Source organism: Dendronephthya gigantea, unplaced genomic scaffold (genome assembly GCF_004324835.1).
Source record: "Dendronephthya gigantea isolate DGI-Jeju-01 unplaced genomic scaffold, DenGig_1.0 000004F, whole genome shotgun sequence".
Lineage (NCBI taxonomy): Eukaryota > Metazoa > Cnidaria > Anthozoa > Malacalcyonacea > Nephtheidae > Dendronephthya > Dendronephthya gigantea.
Genome location: NW_021163014.1, coordinates 4105331 through 4129110, shown reverse-complemented (window position 1 = coordinate 4129110; position 23780 = coordinate 4105331). Strand labels below are relative to the sequence as shown.

Sequence of the window (23780 nt, the reverse complement as noted above, 5' to 3'; positions counted from 1 at the left end):
CTAACAGTCCCATCAATAAACCCAAAACAATTATCTAAAGCTGCTCCCTTCATCGATATAGCCTCGGCATATTGCTCAAGTTTGTCAGGATTCAAGATTGTCAGGTTCCATCCAGTTATACGATGTTGGTGTTCCTCATAAATGTAATCCACAACAGTATTTGTCATCATACTCAAGACAGGAACTGGTTTACCAAAGCGAGGTATCATGTCACTAAAACGGCATGGGTAAGCGAGTCGTTTTAGCAATATGCATAATCCTTCGACTCCATCGCATACCGTTCCTTGCTGACATCGAAATCTCGCTGGTATACGAAGAACATTGGCCAAGAGAGGTATATCATTTTTTTCCACACGAAATTCTACTTTGCATTCGACGCTGTCAACGGCATCTAAGTTAAAATGATCATACTCTTCGTATGGAAAACAAGGATTTTTTGATGTGTGTAGATCATACAAGAGCGCAAATTCTTCGTCGTCAATGATATCTTCGTCATAAGCCAAAAGCAGAGAATTTCGAGTATATTTGAAGGAGGCCATATTGGCAGTAATAAACATTTTCTTTATAACACTTCATGTAAAATATGCAAGCTGTAGCCGTCGCGTTTCTTAACTGTATTTTTTGCAACACCCGACGGCGTTCTCGTTCCAGTCTATCCGCGCTTTCTACCCGTCGCGCATCTTAAGGTCCCTAATATCGCTAGTGGAAAACCGGCTTAACGTACTACCGACGACGCGAAACGACGAGAGGTTTTTCAATGACATAACATTACCACTTCTAAAGTTGTAAATAAAACATTGCCAATGAGGCCTCTTGTTACGTTAAACTTTAATCACTGCTTAACCTTTGAACCTCGCTCTGCCAGCAAAAAAAACTCTTCGGGTTGACGCGTGATGGCGTGATGACAGGACTAGAAAACAAAGGTCCCCATGGGGGATTTAGAGAGGTTAAAGTGAACTTTCTAGACGTACATGAGCCCATTAGGAAGGTTATAAAATTGCATGTCATGCATAACACAAAGACTAGCCCGCGTTCGGTCCCCGTCGGTTGAAATTTTATATTGACTACATTTTTATTGTTGTATTTAATTATCGTATTAAAAGTAAATAATGTAATAAAATATCCATGAAAAACGAACTTCAAAGCATGTGTTCATACGTACTACATAGAATATAGTAATTATATTTGCTAGCTTAGTAATTTAGGGTACAATATTCATAATTTACGGTAATTCTATGTCGTTAATAATTGAATTTAAACCTTAACTTTTTAAGCTTTAACATTGTCTTGCCTTTTGCAATTGGAATCTTGTAGGTTATAACAATTGTTTCCACTTATACTATTTATTATTTGCTGTAATCATATTCCTCGCAACATCTCGCAGTATATGACAATATTAGAAGATAAAAAGGTGTTAGAATGCGAGACGAATATAGAGGCTGAACATAAACAATGGCTTTTGACGAGACAGTAACACAGGCACATGCAGATAACTATTTTTCATCGGCTAAATGTAATTTATGAAATGAATGAAAAAAAAACACTTTATTATTGGAAACATATGTGCATAGCTACATCTTCTCAATTCTAAAACCCTTCATCTTCGATTAATTCTTTGAAAAATGAAAATTTAAGTTTAACTGAATTTCTGTAAACATTACGACCAACATTCTTCAACCACTTTGTGGACTGGCACAATTCGTTCCGCACTTCCTTGCTTATGGGATGTCTCTCCTCGTACAACGCTACTGAACGGCATATCCGTACGCACATGGTCGCTATAACTGTCCTTTAATGAAAATGTTTGAACAAGATCGACGCAGTATATAGATGAAATAAAAGCCTTTCAAATCCCCATTCCGTGGTCCAGTTATTATTACGATTTGTACAAAATTTCCAGGCACCCGTAAAGATGATTTATTTAAAGCACAAGATCAATAACAACTCAGTGCTTCGTTTGATTATAAAAAACGAAGCGACAAATGAAGCAGCTTTCGTGCAACTCTAGTATAATTATTTCTCCAACAAATACACGCGAATGGGCATACATCGTCCAGTCGACTGAAGAACTCTCACAATACCCAAACTTCACCTGTCCAATACTTTAACACTGGTAACACATTTCGATTTCATTGCTTTCCCTTTTTTAGTTCAGTGAGTCAACTGATCACCGTATACCATATGATGTGTTGAAGGTGTGTTCATTTTTTCAATGTAAAATAATTGTTCTTGCAGTCTTGCGGATTTCTAATTTTCGTATGTCAAGCAATTTTTTTTTTTTACGCCTATGAAATAACTGTGAAGACGCTTGATGACTTTCAACAATTGTTATAACAAATGTCACGTGTTTTGTACTAAGACGTAGAAGGTAGTATGGTTTGATTGATGTTATCTTTTTTTCCAACCCAAGGCAAATATTGAACTATTTTCTATGTTTTTAACGATGTTTTCGATGATGCAAGTTCAAATTCATATCACTGCACAACGCTTCGATGATCCTCACATATTTTTACCTCTTTCTTCATTGCGAAAACACATCAATACCATACGCGTGATGTCGGTCCACTAGGTTTTAGAATGTTGGCTAAAGTTTATGTTATTTCTTATCTATAAATAAGTATCAAGTTACATCTGAAAGAGTTTGAAGTTTACAACGTTTTAAGCATATACTTAATTGAAAACGTCATTAATGACCTTCGCAAATAGAGCTATTGGTATATTGGTTCTACTATGGAGGATTTGTTCAGTTTTAAATCAATTGATAATTAATTTTAGGTTTTTTACTAAATTACGTTTGCTTAAAATTTCTTAACATTGGAAGCTGCCGCACATAAATTAAATATTTGTGTTATCGTAGGAAAAAATCTGGAATTTTGCAAACTTATAATATTGAAGGCCAACTTTTGCAGATATAATTTGCTACATGCTTATACATGTACCAAAATATATCTCGGAAACGTTGAACAGGACGGTGTTAGCTTGCAATTGTTTTTCTCCAAGTGAATTTTTTTACTATGTCTATGCTTGCACAAAAAGTTTACTCTGCAAAGTCAAATAAAGTGCTGCTTACATCAGTGAAAATTTCATACAGGCAGCCACCCCCCTTTTTTTCAAGAGTATAACTATTTGATGTAAACCATGATCAGTGGAAAAAAATAATAGAATATCTGCTTGCTATAGCGTATTGTTTTAACACTGAAATGATACCCTACCTATAATTTACTTGCATATTGGGAATTAGAGAAGTAAGCAGTAAGAGAAGTAAGAAAGAGAAGTAAGCAGGTTAATGTTCTAATCCTGACTGGCCCGATACCTCAAAAACGAAAGGATGAAAGCCTGGTTCAAGCCACTTGCAAGAAAATGATACTCCCCTTCTTGGGACCAGCGAATAAGTAGGCAAATAATGGGGATAGGGAATTTTTAAATCACAATTTGAATTGAAATTGATATATACTAACGCCTTGGCGATAACTGCAACACTGCATACCAATCGTATTTCGTCCAACGCACTATCACACTTTGAAGAGAGGAAATGTCTACTTATATTGATTTAAATAACAGAATATATCAAATCCGATACTGATTAAACATAGCTATATGATTATTATACTTACAAACTTTAGGGTAATACAACAAAACCAGAGAACATGTCACGTGATTTATCTCTGATATTTTCGATGTCATGTTTCTGAAAAACCACGTCCTCCCCGTAGATGGTAAATGGGGCCCAGATTGTGTAAGACCGATATGCCTGGATTTGGTGTTTTTGGAAGAGATTCTTTGTCTTTCTTAAGGCTTCACAAACCGATGTTTCCTGGCACAACTCACCATAAAATACTTCCATAAACTCTTTCGTGGCATCATCACTAATGGGCCATAGTGTGGCGAGAACAGTGCGAGCCCCGGCTGCAATAAATGCCCGAGCAATACCTATGACACCTTCGGAAGAAATCTCACCTTGCCCGGTATGGCAACAGCATAAAACTACTAAGCTAGCTAGCAAAGAAGTATTTACAATATCTTTCTGTGAGAGAAGGTAGTCGTCTGGATAAGGAAGAGTCGAAGTTGGCCGAGTCGAGGAAACGTTAGGGGAAAGCATTATTTCACCTCGAAGTTGTTCACCGTGAGCAGCGATATGGATTATGCTAGCCCCAGATAAAAGACCCAGTACAACCTGTTTTCTAGCTTCACGCCGGCCACTAAGGGTCTAGCATTGAAGAGCTTTGAAAGACATTCAACTTCTCTAGCAGCATTTGGTAGGGCAGGGGGTGAAAATTCTTTTCCATTTAAGGAAACCGTCCCAACGGTTGGATTACCAACAAACAACGCAAAACCAAGGCCCAGATCTTGAGAGCGTTCGGTGCTAAACCTTAGAGTGTGTAATGATGGCGTAACTTGAATGCTGTAACTGTGGGATAAATGACAACCATTTTCATCAATCAATGACGAAAATGGGGCAAAAAACAATTGCTTGTCATGAACAACTATAAGCTTATTGCCTTTAATCACATCGCTTACAGGGTCAAGAAGCAGTTTAAACAATGTTTTCAAAATACCGTCTTGGTTTAAATCATCATGCCCAACAGCAGGTTTCTTAAAAAGATTTTTAGACGGAGATTTTTCTTTAAAAACGTCCAAAGGAAGAATCGATTTTTCATCAATACTGGCCACTGAATCGAGTTCGAAAAACGAAGAATCCCGATTAACATTCACATTCACCATTCTGAGCAATTCACTTATGAGTTGCACAAATGTTTCCAATCGTGCTTCTGATTTTGATACTCTAAAGATTACTTCTTCATTCAACACCCAAACATTGAGAAAACCTTGCAAATCGAAAGCAAATACTATAATGGAAGTATCGTTACTGCTTACCTGGAGGATGCTCTGTAATTCTTCTATTTCTACCTGTTCTTCACTATTCTGGATTCTCTTCCATCCCGCATTTGCATAATCGAACATTTTTGTAATCAAAGATTTCTTTTTTCTTTCAATGGAGCAATGAAGTTCTTTAGCCCTTCCCAGGTCAATGACTATTAATGCAGATTCAATGCGCCCCAGAGAAATAAAACAATTCATGATCATTACATGGGCGGTAAAGTATTGTTTAGTGAATGACAACTTATTTTGGTCCGGTACTGAGTTTAAAAATATTTTGTCAAAGATGCTGATAGATTCCATTAAACATGATATTGCACTTTCATGCTGTCCTAAACATCGATGTAAAGCTCCCAAATTGCTTTTACTACTTGCTAAGAGTGACGGATCATTAATGGTAATACTTATTTCTAAAACTTTTTTGTAATAGTCAATCGCTTTCTCATATTCTCTTAAACGAAGGTAGGCATTGCCCAAATTGCCATTCTGAGTTGCTATTCCGGATTTATCGCTAATTGCAGTACTAATATCTAATGCCTTTCTGTAATAGTAAATAGCTTTCTCATATTCTTCAAAGCTAAGGTAATCATTGCCCAAATGGCAATTGCTATTTGCTATTGCTGACTTATTGCCAATGGCAGTACTTACTTCTAAACTTCTTTTGGAACAGTCAATGGATTTGTCATATTTTCCTAAGCATCTATAAGCATTGCTCAAATTGCCATGAACCATTGCTGTTTTTGTTTGATCGCCAATAGCTGTACTAATTTCTAAACACTTTTTTTGATAATCGATAGCTTTTTCATATTCTCCCAAGCATCTATAAGCACTGCCCAAACTGCCATTCGCACTTGCGATTCCTGATTTATCGCCAATATCAGTACTCATTTCTAAACTTTTTTCCAAGTAATCAATAGCTATCACGTATTCTCCTAAACTAAGGTAGGCAATGCCCAAGTTGACATTGTTACTTGCTATGCCTGACTTATACCCTATAGCCGTACTCATTTCTAAACCTTCTTTGTAATAGTCAATAGCTTTCTCATGCTCTCCGAAACTAAGGTAAGTATTGCCCAAATTGCCATTCCCACTTGCTATTCCTGTCTTATTGCCAATAGCACGACTCAATTCCAAGGCTTTTTCGCAATAGTCAATGGCTTTCACATAGTCTCCTAAACTAAGGTAGGCATTTGCCAAATTACCAGTGTTTGTTGCTATTCCTGCCTTATCACCAATAGAAGTACTTATTTCTAAACCTTTTATGCAATAGTGAATAGATTTCTCATAATCTCCTAATTCAAGATAAGCAACACCTAAACTGGAATTATTATTTGCTATTCCTAACTTATCACCAATGACAGTACTTATTTCTAAACTAGCTTTGAAAGAGTCTATGGCTTTTTCATTATCTCCAAGGCTAAGGTAAGCATTGCCTAAATTGCCATTGTTGGTGGCAACTGCTGACTTCTGGCCAATATCAGTACTTATTTCTAAACTTTTTTTGAAATAGTCAATAGCTTTCTCGTATTCTCCTAAACCAAGGTAAGCATTACCCAAATTTCCATTGTTATTTGCTATTCCTGACTTATCGCCAATAGCTGCACTTATTTCTAAACCTTTTGTGCTATAGCGAATGGCTTTCGCGTATTCTCCTAATCTAAGATAAGCAATGCCTAAATTGCAATTGCTAGTTTCTATTCCTGACTTATTGCCAATAGCAGTACTCATTTCTAAACCCTTTTTGCAATAGTCAATGGCCTTGGTATATTGTCCCAAACTAAGGTAGGTCATGCCTAAATTGGCATTGTTAGCTGCTGTTCCTGACTTATCGCCAATAGCGATACTCATTTCTAAACCTTTTTTGAAATACTCCATGGCTTTTTCATATTCTCCTAAACTATGGTAGGCATGACCAAAATTGCTATTGTTACTTGCCATTGCTGACCTATTGCCAATAACAGAACTTATCTCTAAACCTTTTTTGAAATAGTCAATGGCTTTTTCGTATTGTCCTAAACTATGGTAGGCCATGCCCAAATTGCTATTTTTAATTGCAATTCCTGACTTATCACCAATAGCTGTACTCATCTCCAAACCTATTTTTAAATAGTCAATGGACTTCTCATATTCGCCTAAAGTGAGGTAGGCATTGCCCAAATTGCCATTTTTAGTCGCTATTCCTGACTTATCACCTATAGCAGTACTCATTTCTAAACCTTTTATATAACATTCAATGGCTTCCTCATATTTTCCTAAATAGAGGTAGGCATTACCCAAATTGCCATTGTTAGCAGCCATTCCTGACTTATTGCCATTAGCAGTACTCATTTCTAAACCTTTTCTGTAATAGCTAATGGCTTTGTCATATTCTCCTAATCTAAGGTAAGCATTGCCTAAATTGCAATAGTTAGTTTCTATTCCTGATTTATCGCCGATAGCAGTTTGCATTTCTAAACTGTTTTTAAAATAGTCAATGGCTTTCTCATATTCTCCTAACATAAGATAAACATTGCCCACATTGCCATTTATAGTTGCTATACCTGATTTATCGCCAATAGCGGTTCTAATTTCTAAACCTTTGTTAAAATAGGCTATAGCCTTCTCATATTCTCCCAAACGAAGGTAGGCATTACCCAAATTGCCATTTTTACTTGCTATACCTGGCTTATCACCAATAGCAGTACTCAATTCTAAACCTTCTTTTAAATAGCCAACGGATTTTACGTATTCTCCTAATCTAAGATAAACATTGCCCAAATAGCCATTGTTATCGGCCATTCCTGACTTATCGCCAATGGCAATATTAATTTCCAAACCACTTTTGAAATACTCAATAGCTTTCTCATATTCTGCTAAACTAAGGTAAACACTGCCCAATTTGCCATTAATTTTTGCCATTCCTGACTTGTCGCCAATAGCAGCACTGATTTCCAAACCTTTTTTGAAATAGTCAATAGCTTTGTCATGCTCTCCTAAATTATAATAGGCAGTGCCTAAATTGCCATTGTTAGTTGACACTCCTAAGTGATTGTCAAATTGAATGAAAATTTCTAAGCTTGTTGAAAAATACTCGATAGCCTCTTCATGCTGTCCTAGGTGTAAACAGGCAGAACCCAGTTTCTCACAGGCACTTGCTAATCCTTGAAAATTGCCAATTTCAGTGCAAATTTCCCTATATTTAATGTAATAGGTAATAGCCTTTTTATACTCTGCTAATCTAAAATGGGTATCACCTAAATTGAGACTGGTGTTTGCTCTTTCTAATGGATCATTGTTTGCAATGACAGATTTTGAAGATTTCGAATCCATTTTGTTACCTTTTCAAGTGTCTGTATCTTTACTTCAGACCTTAAACAAAATTATGTAAAAACTTATTAGAAGAGGTTAATTAATATATATATACCGCGCATGGAAAAGTATTTCCTTTGTTGACACAATCGAATTTTGAGGTGTTATTGTGATCGACACTTGTAATAGTGATAATCCGACTGGTAAATAATAGTGATATTGAAAATGCACCATAGGGCTGTTTTGGGGACGAACCTTTGTTTACGTCCCCAAAACAGTGCCTTAACTCTTTTAAACAAGTACGATCGTACTATAGTGGACCAGGAACTGCGTAACCGAGTTTAATTTCTGAACTGCATTGTATTTATAACAATGGAGAGGACAATGTATTTCTAATCGTTTGCGTTTACTTATATATAGGCTGAATATTAATGATATGTATATATTATTTGCTGCAAATATATCAAGAATTGCTTGTAACTTGCTTCAAAGGTCAAAAGTAAAAATTCGAACTCCGTCAATCGATGCGGAATATTGCTTAGAATAATTGTGCCAAGTTTCATTCCGATCAAACAAGTAATGCTAGAGCCTTAGGGTTTTTTTAAAGAGCGTCGCCCCCTAACAACAACAACAACAACAACAAGATTAGCAGCGGTTAGGGACCAGTTCCTGGTCCAATAAGCAATAATATAAGTTACTTCATTAGTATACATTCATTTCGAAGAGAGAGCCTTTGTTTACGTCCCAAAAATAGGACTTAACTGGTGTTGAGGGACTCAGCCTTTTGTGCAATAGCGAATGGTTTTCGCGGATTCTCCTAATCTATAAGATAAGCAATTCCTAAATAGCATAATTATGTTGCTTGCTAGTGCGTTTACAATTAGTTGAGCTGAACGATTGGTATCGGCACGTTTATTTGAAAAGAAAAGCAAAACGGGATTGACATGCAATCAAAACTGATCGAACAATAGTAATTATGTGCCGCACTTGTCAACTGCAGAAGTTTAATACAACATACGCTCTTCTTCGGACTTTAAGATATTTGATAGCTCGAGGAAAATCTACGCCGATTACTGTGAAAGGTATAATTATCATCTTCGGTCTTTTCGTGGGCAAAAATTCAGCCGTCGGGCTTGGAATGGGTAAAACAGGAAATCTTTCACATTCATAACGTTTCTTTAGGAGTCGCTTTGCCAGCTTACGAAGGCAAAGATTGCCGAGGAATGCAAAATTCTTCAAGAACTTTCGCCTTCACGAACTTTCCGGTCTTCGGCTCTGCGGACCAAAAATAACTCTTGATCTAGAATCTCTTGTATTGTTAATACTCTCTGGATCTTATCGGAAGGATTTCAAGAATTGTGCTTGAATCTCGAGGCCCAATCACCAATCTTCCTGGCTTTACTCAAGCCGAACTCTTCGAGGATTCATCGAGGCCATATTTCCCTTCTTCTGCATCAATTGTTGCTTTTGCACTTTTCACGATCTGAGGTGGCCATTCATCTGGATCAGCCAACCAGACTGGACGTTTCCACCACAACGCTGCTGACGGACGCTGACGCCACGACTACCCAAGTCTGCAGGGTTGTCAGATGTAGGAAACATGCACTGATTGCTTTGTAATACATTCGGATGGCTTATAATTTTGTTAACACGGTTTGCAATGAATTGTCGGTATTCGCTATAGTCGTTCAATCAATGGACGGCTACTGTGCTGTCTAACAAACATGAAAATGTCACGTTTTTACGTTTATCGATATCAGGGAAGCTTTCAGTATCCTCAGCCTTATTCCAAGGAAGGCTAAGAAGTTCGCTCTCCCCTTTCCAAGGTTGACCGAGCTGCTGATCTTGATTTCCAAATGAATTTTAACGGTCATTAGGATTTGTGTCCAGCTCCTGTCTACGTTCGGATTCGATTTGTGAATGAAGAACAAACTGAGAATCGTCGAAGGACATCGATATGAAGGGCATCTCGTCGGATTCGCGGATTCGAATTTGAAGAAATGTGCGGTGCCAATCCTCCAAAGGGGCACCTGGATGCAGGCGATTTCTAACCAACACACTCCAAAACTTATTCTGCAAGTAGTGGCCCTGCATTTGACAAAGATGCATTATTTGAGGCACGTTCCGATATTTATACCCCTCATCTGACCAGCCTTATCATAACACTGGGCAATCCGTATTCTTTTAAACAAGCTGCCTTTTTATATAGTCATCTTTGCGCTAACAAGCAATCTTTTTACTTTGTAGACATGGTACTTAATGCGGTATTAGTTTTCACGCAAATATTAAACCACTGTATAACGTAATTACCAAGCTTTTAAACTTTAAGTTCGACCAATAAAACTACACATTTTTAACATTATTAAGACTCTCGTAAAATTCGCATCTCAGTACTGACTCAGGCCGAGATATCCAATTATATAACAGCTCAATATATATACTACATTCGAATGTACTCACTCATATAGGTTGCCATATATATTTATGTTCGTTATTTAGTCGCATTTCGCAGTTCAGTCGCATTCAGTCACTTATCTGAATGTTGCTGCAATCACTGTAGCGCAAAGTGAAACTGCAATAAAATTTGTTAAAATAGATTTCTCTTTGTAGGTACACAATTAGGTAAGTATTTAATGCTACAAAGCTATCGGGCCGTTAACTCGGCCCTTTATCAGTGCAATTACCTGGATACACATTTACACTGTTTATACACGTCACTTAATATCACGTTAGTCGTGATTTGTTAGCTCGCCACATTCACTTACCAAATAATTATGAAAAAGAAATAGTTCTAATAAAGTTCTAATGAATAGTTTTAATCTTTTCTTGCTCAATAGTACGTGGCATGCTCTTTTCGATGTCTGCTAGCTAAATACTTGTCTAGGACACGCGCATTAATTAGAACTATTTCTTTTTCATAATTATTTGGTAAATGAAACCGCTTAATTAATGGCGTGAGTTAACTAAAATCACGACTTACTTGCTATTTTAGTGACGTGTAAATGTTAATTCAGCTAATTGTACTGACGTTGGCCCGGGTTAACGGACCGAAGGCTTTGCAGTATTAGATACTTACGTGGTGTACCTAGAAGCTAAATTACTTAAACTGAGAATCGTGAAAGATCTCGATATATGAAGGGCATCTCTGTCGGATTCAAGGATACGGATTTGAAGAAATGTCTGGCGCCTCTTCTCCAAAAGGGCAACTGAATGCAGGCGATTTTTCACCAACACATTCCAAAACGTATTCTGCAAGTAGTGGGCCTGCATTCAACGAAGGTGCATTATTGGAGGCAGGTGATGACGCGTGTGGATTCGGTTTATACTCCTAATATCCAATTATAACAGCTCAATAGACAATCCATTCGAATGTACTCACCGTCAGGGTGCGCCATATATATTTATGTGCGTTATTTAGTTGCATTTCGCATATCCGGCATGCTAAATTGAGGATCACGGGGGGGGGAGAATCACTTAATTGATATGCCTAAATAAAGAGATGAACTGCTAAACCTGGTGGTTAGTAATATGAATTTATTGTGACTTTACGTTTAAACAGCATTTAAACGAAAGGGACTAAAATGCATGCAAAAGCTCTGAATGAAGACATAGTTCTATAGCTAGACTATGATGTTCCAGTACTCAGTACAATTATGTTACTTTTAATAACTAGTCATATTGGGTGTGTATTAATTTGTCATATAACAACTACAGATGGCTGATATGCCTGCCCCTTTTATAAAACCCAACGGTCATGACTTTGCCCATGAGACTGAACATATACTAGAGCGACAGAAAGGATTAGCCCATTCATTGTACATGGCAGGGGGAACTGACACAATTTTATGCGGCAATACCTATATGTAGACTGTAAATTGTTTACAAATGACAGGCACTGACATTAGGAATCACAGCTGCTAACTTGAGTGCTGTGTGTTGAGCATTGAGACACAAATTGTGTCAATAAAGCATGAGAGGGTATAATCATACATTTTTCTATGAATCCACCAGTATTTTATCAATAATATCTTTCCTCAATATTTGTAGATGATAAAATCATGTGCGATTTACATAATGCTACTGGTACTGCAATTAATGTTGGGGTTGAATGTGAGAAATTAAGTTTTACCAATGATACACCCAGCCCTTGGTACTTAATAAAAGTGGTATACTTTTGTTATCTTGAAAGAATCAATTAAAAGACATGAAAGTGATGAAACAAAAATTAAATTGAAGTAAACTACAGTAATTAATTGCGAAATGAATCAAAGTGTTTAGAAAATGCAAATTCTATGCCCAAATATCAATTTGGTTATATATATTGTCACTTTACTGATCATCAGGAAAGCTTATTAGTTAATAGCTTACTAATTATTTTAACATACTGGGGCCGGTTGTACGAAGGCTGGATAGCGCTATCCACCGGATAGTGATTTTTTCAACCGTTCTAAAAATGCTCGAAAAGCTATAAAATTTTATCTTTGGGACCAACAATTATTAAAGAGGATCTTCGATTTAGGAATACTAAGATTTAATCAAAGTTATAGCAAACAACGGGCGATTTTAAAGCGATTGAAAAAATCACTATCCGGTGGATAGCGCTATCCGGCTTTCATACAACCGGTCCCTGTTGTATGAAATCTTTGATCAGGTATGGCATATCATAATATCTAGCAACATTTTGGTTCGCTATGCCTAAATTAATGTCAACTAGTGTTTATAATTTAAAAAAATTGGGCCTCAAATTGTTATGCGTAGTGCGGACTTCACATTCACTTAAACTTTGTATATTGCATACCACAATATAATTATTTTGCTTGTATACTCTATAGATTAATGGTCGCATATGCATGTTAGTATATGTAGAAATATATGGTATATATATGCATTTTTCTAAAGCTACTGACATGGCTATATATTAAACAAACTTACCCGTTGAGTAGCTAAGATTCAAGGCATAGCCTTTGTGGTTCGCTTTCGGTTTGATCTTTGCTTTCCTCCTAGTTCTACCGACTGTCTGATAGTTCGATGAATGTATATTTATCCTTATATCAGTTCAGGTTTTTTATCCAATGCTATTTGCCAACCCGTGAACTGCATCAACGGCCACTTGATATGGATATATCATCTGAATTCCCTGGGTAGTCTACTGCACACGAGTACAAGTTATGTCGTAAAGGAAGTAAATTTCTTTAACCGCAAACATAATTATATCGTCTTCGGAAGTACTTAAGAGTTTCGATGAGTGCAAACTCATGCATTTTCAATATTAAGATATTTTCGTATTTCGCAGACCGGCATGTCTATCATTTATTCAAATCGTGCCCTTATGCATGTAATCGATAGCGCCGGAAATGGTACTTGTCACTTGCCAAGAGTGCATGTAAAATAATACACTTTGAAGCAGATCACATGAGTCTGGTTACCCGAGATTTAACGAAGCCTTAGATGATATTTTAATAACAAGTTCTTTTTAAATTTTAGGATGGCTACACAATTACCAGGTCATGTTATTTACCCATTCCAATACCCCAAAGGCTAAGCCCATTTTACGCTGCCTTACATCACAGCTGCAAAGAATATCATATAATTACACTCTTTGGCAAGTGACAAGTACCATATGTCCTGATATGTGTTTGAAATTATAGGATAGCAATGTTGCTTTATTATAATTTATACGTATCCTGTTTTGACTCGGCTGAAAGTGTTAACTGTGTGTGAACTGATAATTTAAAACGCTTATACATATGTTTATCAGTTTATGACGCGCATTATTTCGAGCTTGTTTCTCGTTCTTTAGGTGGTTTCCTGGATTCCCCGATTCCCAGAATCCAGGATTCCCCGATTACCGAACTCCGATTCCAAGATTACCCCGCTCCGATTCCCGGAATCCCGATATTTACTTTGGATTCCACGATTCCCGGATTCCCTGTTCCCAGTTTTAAAGGTCGCCATAGTCATTGTCTGACAAAGTTGATGTCTCACAATGCACCTGGGCTGAACCTTGATACAGATATCTTACCCACTCGACTTAAGCAAAAAGAAAAATAGGGCAAAAAACTAACAGAAAGGAAGTCGGAGAAATGCAGAGTTGTATAAATTTTGCATTGAAACCTTGAAGCAAAGCAATGAAGCATTGGCCGTTTTCACACTAGAGACGCATAATGCGTCTTCCCTTGTTATCCGTCTTCAGTATAAAGACGGACAACACACAGCAGACGTATAACATGTTCAGTTTTTCGTCTCAGAGACGCATAACCAACGATAGTTCGTCTAGACGGATAATGCGTCTCCCGTGTGAAGACGGCACATAGACGAATAATTCTGGAAAATGAGACAGTGATAAAATAAACCAGACATTTTCATATCATCTATTCGCGCGTGATTCCATCAAATTATTCGTCTGATTAGTTGTCCCTGCTTTATACTAGACAAAAAATATTAAAGACGCATTATGTGTCTCTATAGTGTGAAAACCGCCATTGTCTGAAAAGGACGCCTTACAGCTTTGGATTAGAATGTTGTTGCTAAAATAAATTATGTCTTGTTTGATTTTGAAATGAGACCGTCAAAGGTTGAACAAGTAATAAACCGTCACCGGTCAGAACTATACACACTTACAACCAGTGTGAGGGTACTGATTCCATCAGGAGATTAGGAATTGTGTGATAAATACCAGCCATAAATATGTATATATTCCTTGCTAATTGCTATATACAGCGGCTGGTTATTTGGTTCAAAAGCGAAAATGAAACACAAAATAATGGAGATCTTAACGCAAGATTATTGCGCGCATTGGCTATTCTGCAGGAGATTTGAGCTGATCATTATGAATGACGAGCTAGCGATTTGGCATGCAAATTTGCCAGACGTGTTATGTATGTTTAACGCAGCGGGGTCCTTTTGAGATTAAAATATAAGAAACTCAACTGATCAACAATGGCCTAAGACATATTTGAGATAATTCTTGTTTTACACTTTTAAACAAAAAGCAAGGTCTAAAGAAAACAGATTGAAGGTAACTATCAATATTTGTTTTTCGTGGCATATTACTAATTTCTATTAATTACTGTACTGGTCGTAGATGAGTTCGGTACATTCCGAAGAACTTTAATGCTTTCTAGGCTTTATACATTGCTTATGATCACGCAGTGGATTTAATTACCCTGTCTGCATTATTACTTGCTCATTTTCGCAAGAATTTTGGCAAAAAGTTAAGCTTGGCTCATAAAACATTGAGAACCTGCTGGTTCCATATCAGTTTATGTGGCTATACTAAGCGACACGACACCGAGCACGCTGCGTAAGCATTGAGTCATTCTAACATCACGCAGTACGCCAAGTTAAACCAGCTCAAACGGAAATACCAAACTTAAATGCGAACTGAAAACCCCAACAAAATATTATTTTGAGCATGGTGAGGCACATGAAGAAAGAACTAAACTAAACCTCATTCGATTGCTAGCAAAGTGAAAGTATTCTTTCATGTGATTTTGAATACAGTAAGACACTGAGTATGACCTTTACTGTGAAGTATTTCCATGTCAATAAAAACACACGCCATATTCTCACCTAGAATATACGTTCAAATATAACGGGATATTGTGTGAATATTTTCCAAGGTAAGATATTCACACCTGATCATATTATTATAAGTGTTGGTGAATGGATATAATGGATATATTCGGTGTAAAAATTTTCCGGAAATGTTTACATACAGCGATATGTGTATGTACATGGCCTGGTTTAATTCCGCAATCGCCTCAGTGTTACAGTGTTAACTATTGACGATCTAGATTTTTATTATGGGTCATTGAGGCTTTATTTCGTGTCTTCACTCCACAAGGAACAGATTACAAAGACCTATACCTTAACTTTAAAATTTACCTGTAGACTGTACCTTCCGCTATAGATTTTAATTCCTATATGCATCTGCATAAAATTGATAAAAACACAGCAGAGAGCCTAGTGTGAGTACCATACGTGGTTTATTCACCGCTCTACTTTGATGTCTGGTTTCCATTTAGTTGTGAGGGTCGTGAATTAACTTGCGAAGGTGGCTGATGTGATATATAATTATAGAATGTCTCAATGTGCAGCGGGAACTCAACGATAACCTATTTTACTCAGAGTTGGTAGATATTCAAATATTTGAGGGCAAATTGTTATTAGCGCTATCAAGAAATCACAGAAAGCAAAAGGTCAAGACCAAGAAAACATTAATAACTAGTGTGATATTGTTTGATCTACTAAGCTGATTTGAATACCGAAATCCTGACAAATTTGCATACGGATTATCTCTCATAAAATGACTTGTTCACGGCAATTATACGATAAAATGGAGCCCATGCCGGCTTAATGCAAGTTTCCTTAATGTCATTTTGAAATATATTTTGCGCTAAGAAATATCGGCTCGAAAATCCTGAAGTGAATAAGTATTTATTCACCTACGAATTTAAGTTGGAAAGTTTGTGCAGATGTTTTGACTTGGTTCAACTTCTTGTGCAAAATAATATGCCTATCATATGCAGGCATAAAGAAATATATCGCGGCGGTAAAAATCTAGCGAAATCACACATTGATTCCCAGCCGTGTGTAATTATTCTTTTGTTCAAAGAGAATATAGCAAGACTGTCAACTGTCATGCCTGGGTTCACCTCGACCTCGAACTATTAAAAGTTGCCGGAATTAACTGCTCAATATATGGTATCAAAATCGGCCATAACACACACAAAAAAACTGTATGAGAAAAACGTACACGCCTAAAAACGATCAGGTTGATGCAACATTGATATGAACAGGATTGATCAATGTTGTGCTGCCCACATTGTTCAGAGTTGTTATCAACTTGTGTGGGCAGCACAATGTTATGTGGGCAGCACAACATTGTTCGATGCTGATGCAACAACCTGATGAGTTTTTAGCCGTGTACGCTTCTGTGGTTTGCCTCGACACAACATTTTAGTAATTTTGAAAAAGTCGGTGTTGGCTGCATGTATAGCTGTAGTGTAGTGTCGTATTAAACATTGCACACGTATATTTTCGACCGTACTAATTGCCTCTGATGATTGCTGAAAACATCGCTATATTCTTAGTAGAATTTGTTACATTTTTATCTCATGATATTTTTCAGTGATGTTTCTTTTCAAGCCAACTAAACTTCTTTTTTGCCTCGTATTCATTCTAGGTAAGTTCTAAAGCATGCTATTATAGTTAATTACACGCTTGACTTCAAAATTAATGTCGTTACGAAACAATATCTGTTGGTTATATAATTAAACCAAGCAGCATGCATTGATTGACGAAATAACATTAATATTCTTCAGTTTTATTCCTTTCAGTCGACTTGGTCAAGGGTGCTTACTTATGCTCAGTTACCAGGCACCTCTCTGCAGCCCCTGCCCCCTCCATATGTTTAATTCGTTTCAATTAGGCCCATTTGCACTCGAGAGTTGGGAAATTTTAGCTAGTATTATTCGCTGTCCCCGATCCCTTATCCCTTACGTCTATGATGAAAAAAAATAAATATAATCTTACTTTTTTTAGGCTCCACTACGGATTGTCAAGCAATACATTATACACTACCTAAGCAAGGTTATATTATAGTACTAAATTTAAATATAAATCTTTTTAAAACACTTCTTCAACATGTGCTAGACATTCATATATCTATACTCTCTATACATATAAGTGCTAAATGTCAGACGAGAAGATATTCTTTGTTGTATCAGAGAAATAATTGGAACATAAACATGGAATTAAATTGGTGTTAAACAATTCAGGATAATTAATAACTCACTCAATTTCGAAACGTGTGTTCGTGAAAAGTCGTATCTTATTGAGAACCTATACGACTCTACATCACATCGTTGTGACATAATGAATTTATTGTTACAAATATTACGTTGCAGTCTTGTGCGGGCAGAGCCATTTGTATACTCCTGGTAGACTCAAAAGTCCTGGATATCCCAATCCATACCCGAACAACTTGGACTGCAATTGGACAATTTCTGCAAATGGCGGAAAGCATATTTTCATCCAGTTTTTTAATTTCTCGGTAGGTTTCATTCACCGTTGATTCGATTGTGTAGTAAAATTATGAAAGTTTTGAATTCGAGGAGGAATGATATTGACAAGCAATCGAACCAAATGTTTTGAAATGTTAGCTTGGTGTATTTTATGTGCTCTGGTCCTTTATTTATAATTACATCATTTTAGCCCTTTGTTAATCACTTTAGTCCTCAGATTCTTGTTCATTACTTTTTTGACGGTATCTCCGCGATTGTGAACTTTATGTTTCCATTATTGCTCTAAATTGCTTAACTTTCAGCTGGAAGATAACCCAAGGTGTGCATATGATTATTTGGAGGTTTATGACGGTGATTCCGTGCATTCAACGAGACTGGGACGATATTGTGGATACCAATTACCAGGAAATCTAACATCTTCTGGTTCTAATCTGTTTATCGTATTTCGCAGCGATAAAAATGTGGAATATAATGGATTCTCTTTTACTTATTCCGACACAATTGGTAAAATGTGTTTACTAATTTACTTTTAAGAGCATATAAATTTTATCAGTATGCATGATGATGTCTGTTAGCGATCGTACTATTTATTGAGTAAGATTTTGTGTAGAAACAGAGTCTCAGAGGTGAAGCCAACACTAGTGCACTAATCTGCATTACAAAACAAAATGGTTACTTTTAGCAGTTTTCTCGTGTCATGCATATTAGTGCACTAGTGTTGGCTCCACCCCTTCAGAGTCTCCTGGTACGTAACTACCCCTTGAACAAAGTACCGAACTCTGTTTCAGCTGTTGTATGTTATTACCATTTTTTTGGTAGGGATGTGCCTTGCATAGGCTATTGTAGACCTGTTTGCACTTTTCTTTTGGGTGATATTTTTGTTGTGTTCTAAACCTTCCAATATTATAATGTTAAAGTTAATATTGTCCTCATTAAACAATTCGATTTTTTGTCGGAAGAATATTTGGACCACAAATCCTTCCATTCCAAAAATTTCGCTAAGCCCCCCAATATCAGTGAAAGCAAAGGTAATCCCCGTACCCTCTAATACACGTTGCTCTCCCTTGTTCATTGCTACAATAACAGCTCTCATTGGGATTGATACTTCCTTGCAGATCAATGCGGACAAAGTCACCTTTATTCTCCTGGTACACTAAAAAGTCCTCTTTATCCCAATCTATACCCCAACAACGTTGACTGCAAATGGATTGTTTCAAGTAACAACGATAAACACATTCTTCTGCAGTTCTCATATTTCTCGGTAGGTCATGTATACCGTGTTCAACTATTGATCTTCAAATATATTAATTAATATTTAACAATTAGTCGAGGTGTTTACAAAATTAATAATAATCAGCAATGTGTCATAAAAATTTATAATAACTTCAAATTCTTTTTTGAAATACAACAAAAGTAAGCTATAGTCACTGACCAGTGACTTGATTGTAATCTGGTAATGTTGCAATGTTCGAAAATACAACACAGGCCCGGCTGAGACAGTGAACCTTGACCAATCACCTCGAAATTTATACTAAAACACAATGGACTTCGAATTCAGCCGAAAGGCCTGTGTTGTATTTTCGAACGTTGCAACCACATTACGTTGCCTGGTCACGGGCAAAAATTATTTAGCGAGTAGGAGAAGCAGGGAGCCTGATTTAGCAAAAGGGCTACATTCCAATCTGCCTTGATGTAAAAATATCAATGGTAAGTCATATTCATGAAGGTGAAGTGACTCAAATGAAAGATAATCTTGCATTTATGCCAGAAGGATGAAAATGAAACGTTAGTAGATAAGTCGCATTACTTGTCGTTTGCGCGGATATCGCAATAAGTACAAGTGATCAGGTCATAATTTATTGGTAACACAATGATTACCTGAAGTAAAATGTCTGGAAACAGGCTTGGTGCTATTGTGGTTGTTAACCGACCTATAGTGTTCACAAATCATGAAATTTATATATAATTTTCCAGTATCAAATAGTCCAGAGAAAAGGCATATGAGGTTTAAAGGTGCCTGAGGTTTAAAGGCGTTTCAGGTTAGATTATACTTTATGTTTTTATTATATAAATTGCTTCACTTTTAGCTGGAAGGAAGTTCCAGTTGTGTGTTTGATTATTTGGAGGTTTATGACGGTGATTCCGTGAATTCAACGAGACTAGGGCGATATTGCGGCGAACAATTACCGGAAAATCTGAGATCTTCTGGCTCAAATTTCTTTATCGTATTTCACACGGACGGTAGTGATAAAAGAAATGGCTTTGTTTTTAATTATACCGACACAAATGGTAAGATATTAATTAACAGTATTTACTTTGATAATGGCATGCATAACTAGCACTATTGGATATTGCAGCACTGTCCAGAAATAACCTAAAATCGCGGTTAACCTTGGTAGAATCTCGGTCTGACCCCGGTTAACCTATCAGCTAGACTGGGCGATAAACTTCTGCGCATGCTTTATTACAAGTTGAGCGTTATGTCTAACTCCAAGGAAGCCCAGATGCCACAACGAATTCGTATCACTAGCTTCACCAGCTTCATAAATTGGCAAATACTTTTTCAGATTCATGCGGCCACTCTCACCTTAACACACCTGGTGCACTCAGAAGTCCTCAATACCCGAATTTATACCCCAACAACTTGGATTGCAAATGGACGATTTCTAGCACTGACGGAAAACCAATTCTCCTCCAGTTTTCGCATTTCTCGGTAGGTTACCTTAAGCGTTGTTTTAAGAGTGATGCTAAGTTAATGATGTGTTTGTTTTTCGTGTTTTGCTCTTTCGGCGATATATTTCTATATTGACAAAAAAATATATGCAACTGCTGCATTACGTTGCAGTTTAAGTGAGTGTTAAACTTTTCTATAGCTAAACCTTCAAAACATCAAAACAGCACAAATAATTATAACCATACAAGCACTAAACGTCGAATGTTGTTTTTCGATTATTTATTTCATTCAATGATTTTAGCGACTATATAAGCTGCAATTTGATATTTGTTTTATCAAAACTCTGAAGTACACTTTTGAGAACTCTTTTTAAAGTTTAAGCGATGATGTAAAGCCTTAAACGGTCGGTTACCTCCTTGTAAAACGACATACCAAGCTCGTACTTGTGAAAATAACAATGCATTCTTACAGCAAACACTGAATAAGCAAAATATAGACACCTACCACTTCGAAGATTATAAACTACGAGTCGTTCCTATTTCACCAACTGTTTCTGTGCTGTGATGATCTTTAAATCTTTTATTATTGTTTTAATATTTGACTCGATGATTTCATTTTATATTTTTAAAAAATAGTTTGCAAAATGACGGTTAAAATGCTGACGCTATCATGCATGCTCTCTTTTTGTCTTAGCCAATCAGCAAGTTGTAGACGACCGTTCTTTCTTCGTTCAAAAATTTCGCGCATGCGCACAGCTACCATGACAATTGAACGTCCATGACATTTGGGCAACTTTGGATTCCGCTATGTTCTCCCGGGTCCCGGGTGTAGTTCCTAATCTCCGGGCGGAATTAGTACCCTCGCACGGTGCTCCGCACCGGCTCGGGGATAACTCGTGCAAATTTTTCGGAAGCAAAGATAGTCGTAAAGGTGTACAGAAATCATCTGTTTGCCTGCTGCACTACGTTGCAGTTTAAGTGAGTGTTAAACTTTTCTATAGCTAAACCTTCAAAACATCAAAACAGCGCAAATAATTATAATAACCATTCAAGCACTAAACGTCGAATGTTGTTTTTCGATTATTTATTTTATTCAATGATTTTAGCGACTATATAAGCTGCAAAGTGATATTTGTTTTATCCAAAACTCTGAAGTAGACTTTTGAGAACTCTTTCAAAGTGATATTTGTTTTATCCAAAACTCTGAAGTAGACTTTTGAGAACTCTTTTTAAAGTTTAAGCGATGATGTAAAGCCTGAAACGGTCGGTTAGCTCCCTGCAAAACGACATACCAAGCTCGTACTTGTCAAAATAACAATGCATTATATTCTTCAGCAAACACTGAATAAGCAAAATATCTTTAAAATTGCATGCGGTCAAAATCAGCAACGTTGAATGTTTCACGTTGGTTAAGGTTATACAAAGAAAGAGTTTTTCTCTAAAATACCACGTATTAATATCTCGGCACAAAATTCAATTTTGTTGCGTTAAAAACAGAGAAAAATGGAAGATGTGTTGGGATCAATTTTACAATTTGAGCATTCGAAAGGACAACCAAGCACAATGCACGGTAATAACATAATACGAGGCGTAAGAGGAGTTTATAGAGCATCGTGCTATGTGTTTTGGTTTTTAAATTTATTTACTCGAAATTACTTTACTTTTTAGTTGGAAGGTTACGCTGGGTGTAAATATGATTATTTGGACATTTATGACGGTAATTCCGCGAATGCAAGAAGATTGGGGCGATATTGTGGAGATCATTTGCCTGGAAATCTTCAATCATCGGGCTCCAATTTTTTCATCGTATTTCACACGGACAGCAGTAGGCGAAGAAGTGGATTTGTTTTTTACTATGCTGAAGGTAATTTTTTTTTATCACATAATTATTATAATTTGTAGATTATAATTATGAAGCAAAGGCACATCATGTCAGCTATAAAAGTATTAAGTAAATTAGCTTGTAGGTACATCAGGTAAGTAATTAATACTGCAAATTAATTAAGCTTTCGGCCCGTTATCCTGGGCCTTCATCAATGCAATCACCTGTCCACACATCAACGCGTCACTTAAATATCACGTTCGTGGTCATTTGTTAACGCGCGCCATTAATTGAACTGTTTCACTTACCAAACAATCGTGAAAAAGAAATAGTTTTAATTAATGCGCGTGCGCTCCACACAAGTATCTAGCTAGCGAACACTGAAAAGAACACGTCTCGTACTATTGAGTGGTTTTGGCGATAGTTGGATGTTTGTAGATTTCAATAGACGCTCTCGTTTTACGAGTGACGGTATATCTTTTATTCGCTAAAATGGTTGCATCTTTCCATTTAATGCGATGATCATAAGTCCACGCATGGTGAGCTACAACAGACCTATCCAGTTTACCTTTTTCGCAGTTCGTCTTGTGTTCTTTTAAACGTATTGAGAGAATTTTTACCGGTCTTTCCAATGGAAACCAAACCACATTCACATAGAATGCGGTATACACACGAGGTTTCTGATGTTAATCGAGGCTATCCTTGTGCGTGTAAAGGGCGCGAAACGATTTCTTATTGCTTGAATGGTAAACTTGTATTTCAACTTATTTTAAAATCCTAACGATTTTATACAAAGCTGGACCAATAAATGGTAAATAGACATGATAGATATTCAGCACACTGAATATCTATTAAAGTACTAGAAATACATGCATGCAGCAACCCCTCGCTATTTCAAACCAAGTACACAATTTCCTGAGTTAACCTGACCTAAACTTATATTACGAAATGACAAAAAACTCAAATCAGTCTTATTATATTTTACCGAGTATATTATAGCAAATGTTGCCATCATTCAATACAAAAATAATCATAAAGCTAGTGTAAACATTGCCCGTTGCCCTGCATTATACCATGCCAGCAATTAAGTG

General features: G+C 36.7%; 2 protein-coding genes across 4 annotated transcripts in view; one reads left to right on the top strand and one right to left on the bottom strand.

Moving 5' to 3' along the window:
• Nucleotides 1-3045: 3045 nt before the first annotated feature.
• On the bottom strand, nucleotides 3046-13506 carry LOC114515595 (tetratricopeptide repeat protein 28-like). The gene is given in 3 exon segments (XM_028534884.1): nucleotides 3046-4195; nucleotides 4198-8226; nucleotides 13099-13506. Coding segments are annotated over 2 exon segments (4566 nt in total). The 5' UTR covers nucleotides 8188-8226; nucleotides 13099-13506; the 3' UTR covers nucleotides 3046-3619.
• A 1589-nt stretch (nucleotides 13507-15095) lies between these two features.
• The window catches only part of LOC114515590 (cubilin-like), a 43994-nt gene continuing 35309 nt past the window's right edge, over nucleotides 15096-23780 (top strand). For 2 of the 3 annotated variants that reach the window (XM_028534878.1, XM_028534876.1), the window contains exons 1-9: nucleotides 15096-15184; nucleotides 17300-17353; nucleotides 17713-17760; nucleotides 18078-18223; nucleotides 18497-18698; nucleotides 19310-19455; nucleotides 20282-20483; nucleotides 20762-20907; nucleotides 22536-22731. In XM_028534878.1, the coding sequence (XP_028390679.1) occupies nucleotides 17302-17353; nucleotides 17713-17760; nucleotides 18078-18223; nucleotides 18497-18698; nucleotides 19310-19455; nucleotides 20282-20483; nucleotides 20762-20907; nucleotides 22536-22731 (1138 nt within the window). In that variant the 5' untranslated portion in view covers nucleotides 15096-15184; nucleotides 17300-17301. Of the gene's footprint in view, nucleotides 15185-15742; nucleotides 15789-17299; nucleotides 17354-17712; nucleotides 17761-18077; nucleotides 18224-18496; nucleotides 18699-19309; nucleotides 19456-20281; nucleotides 20484-20761; nucleotides 20908-22535; nucleotides 22732-23780 lie in introns of all 3 variants that reach the window. The other variant, XM_028534877.1, reaches the window with a different exon arrangement.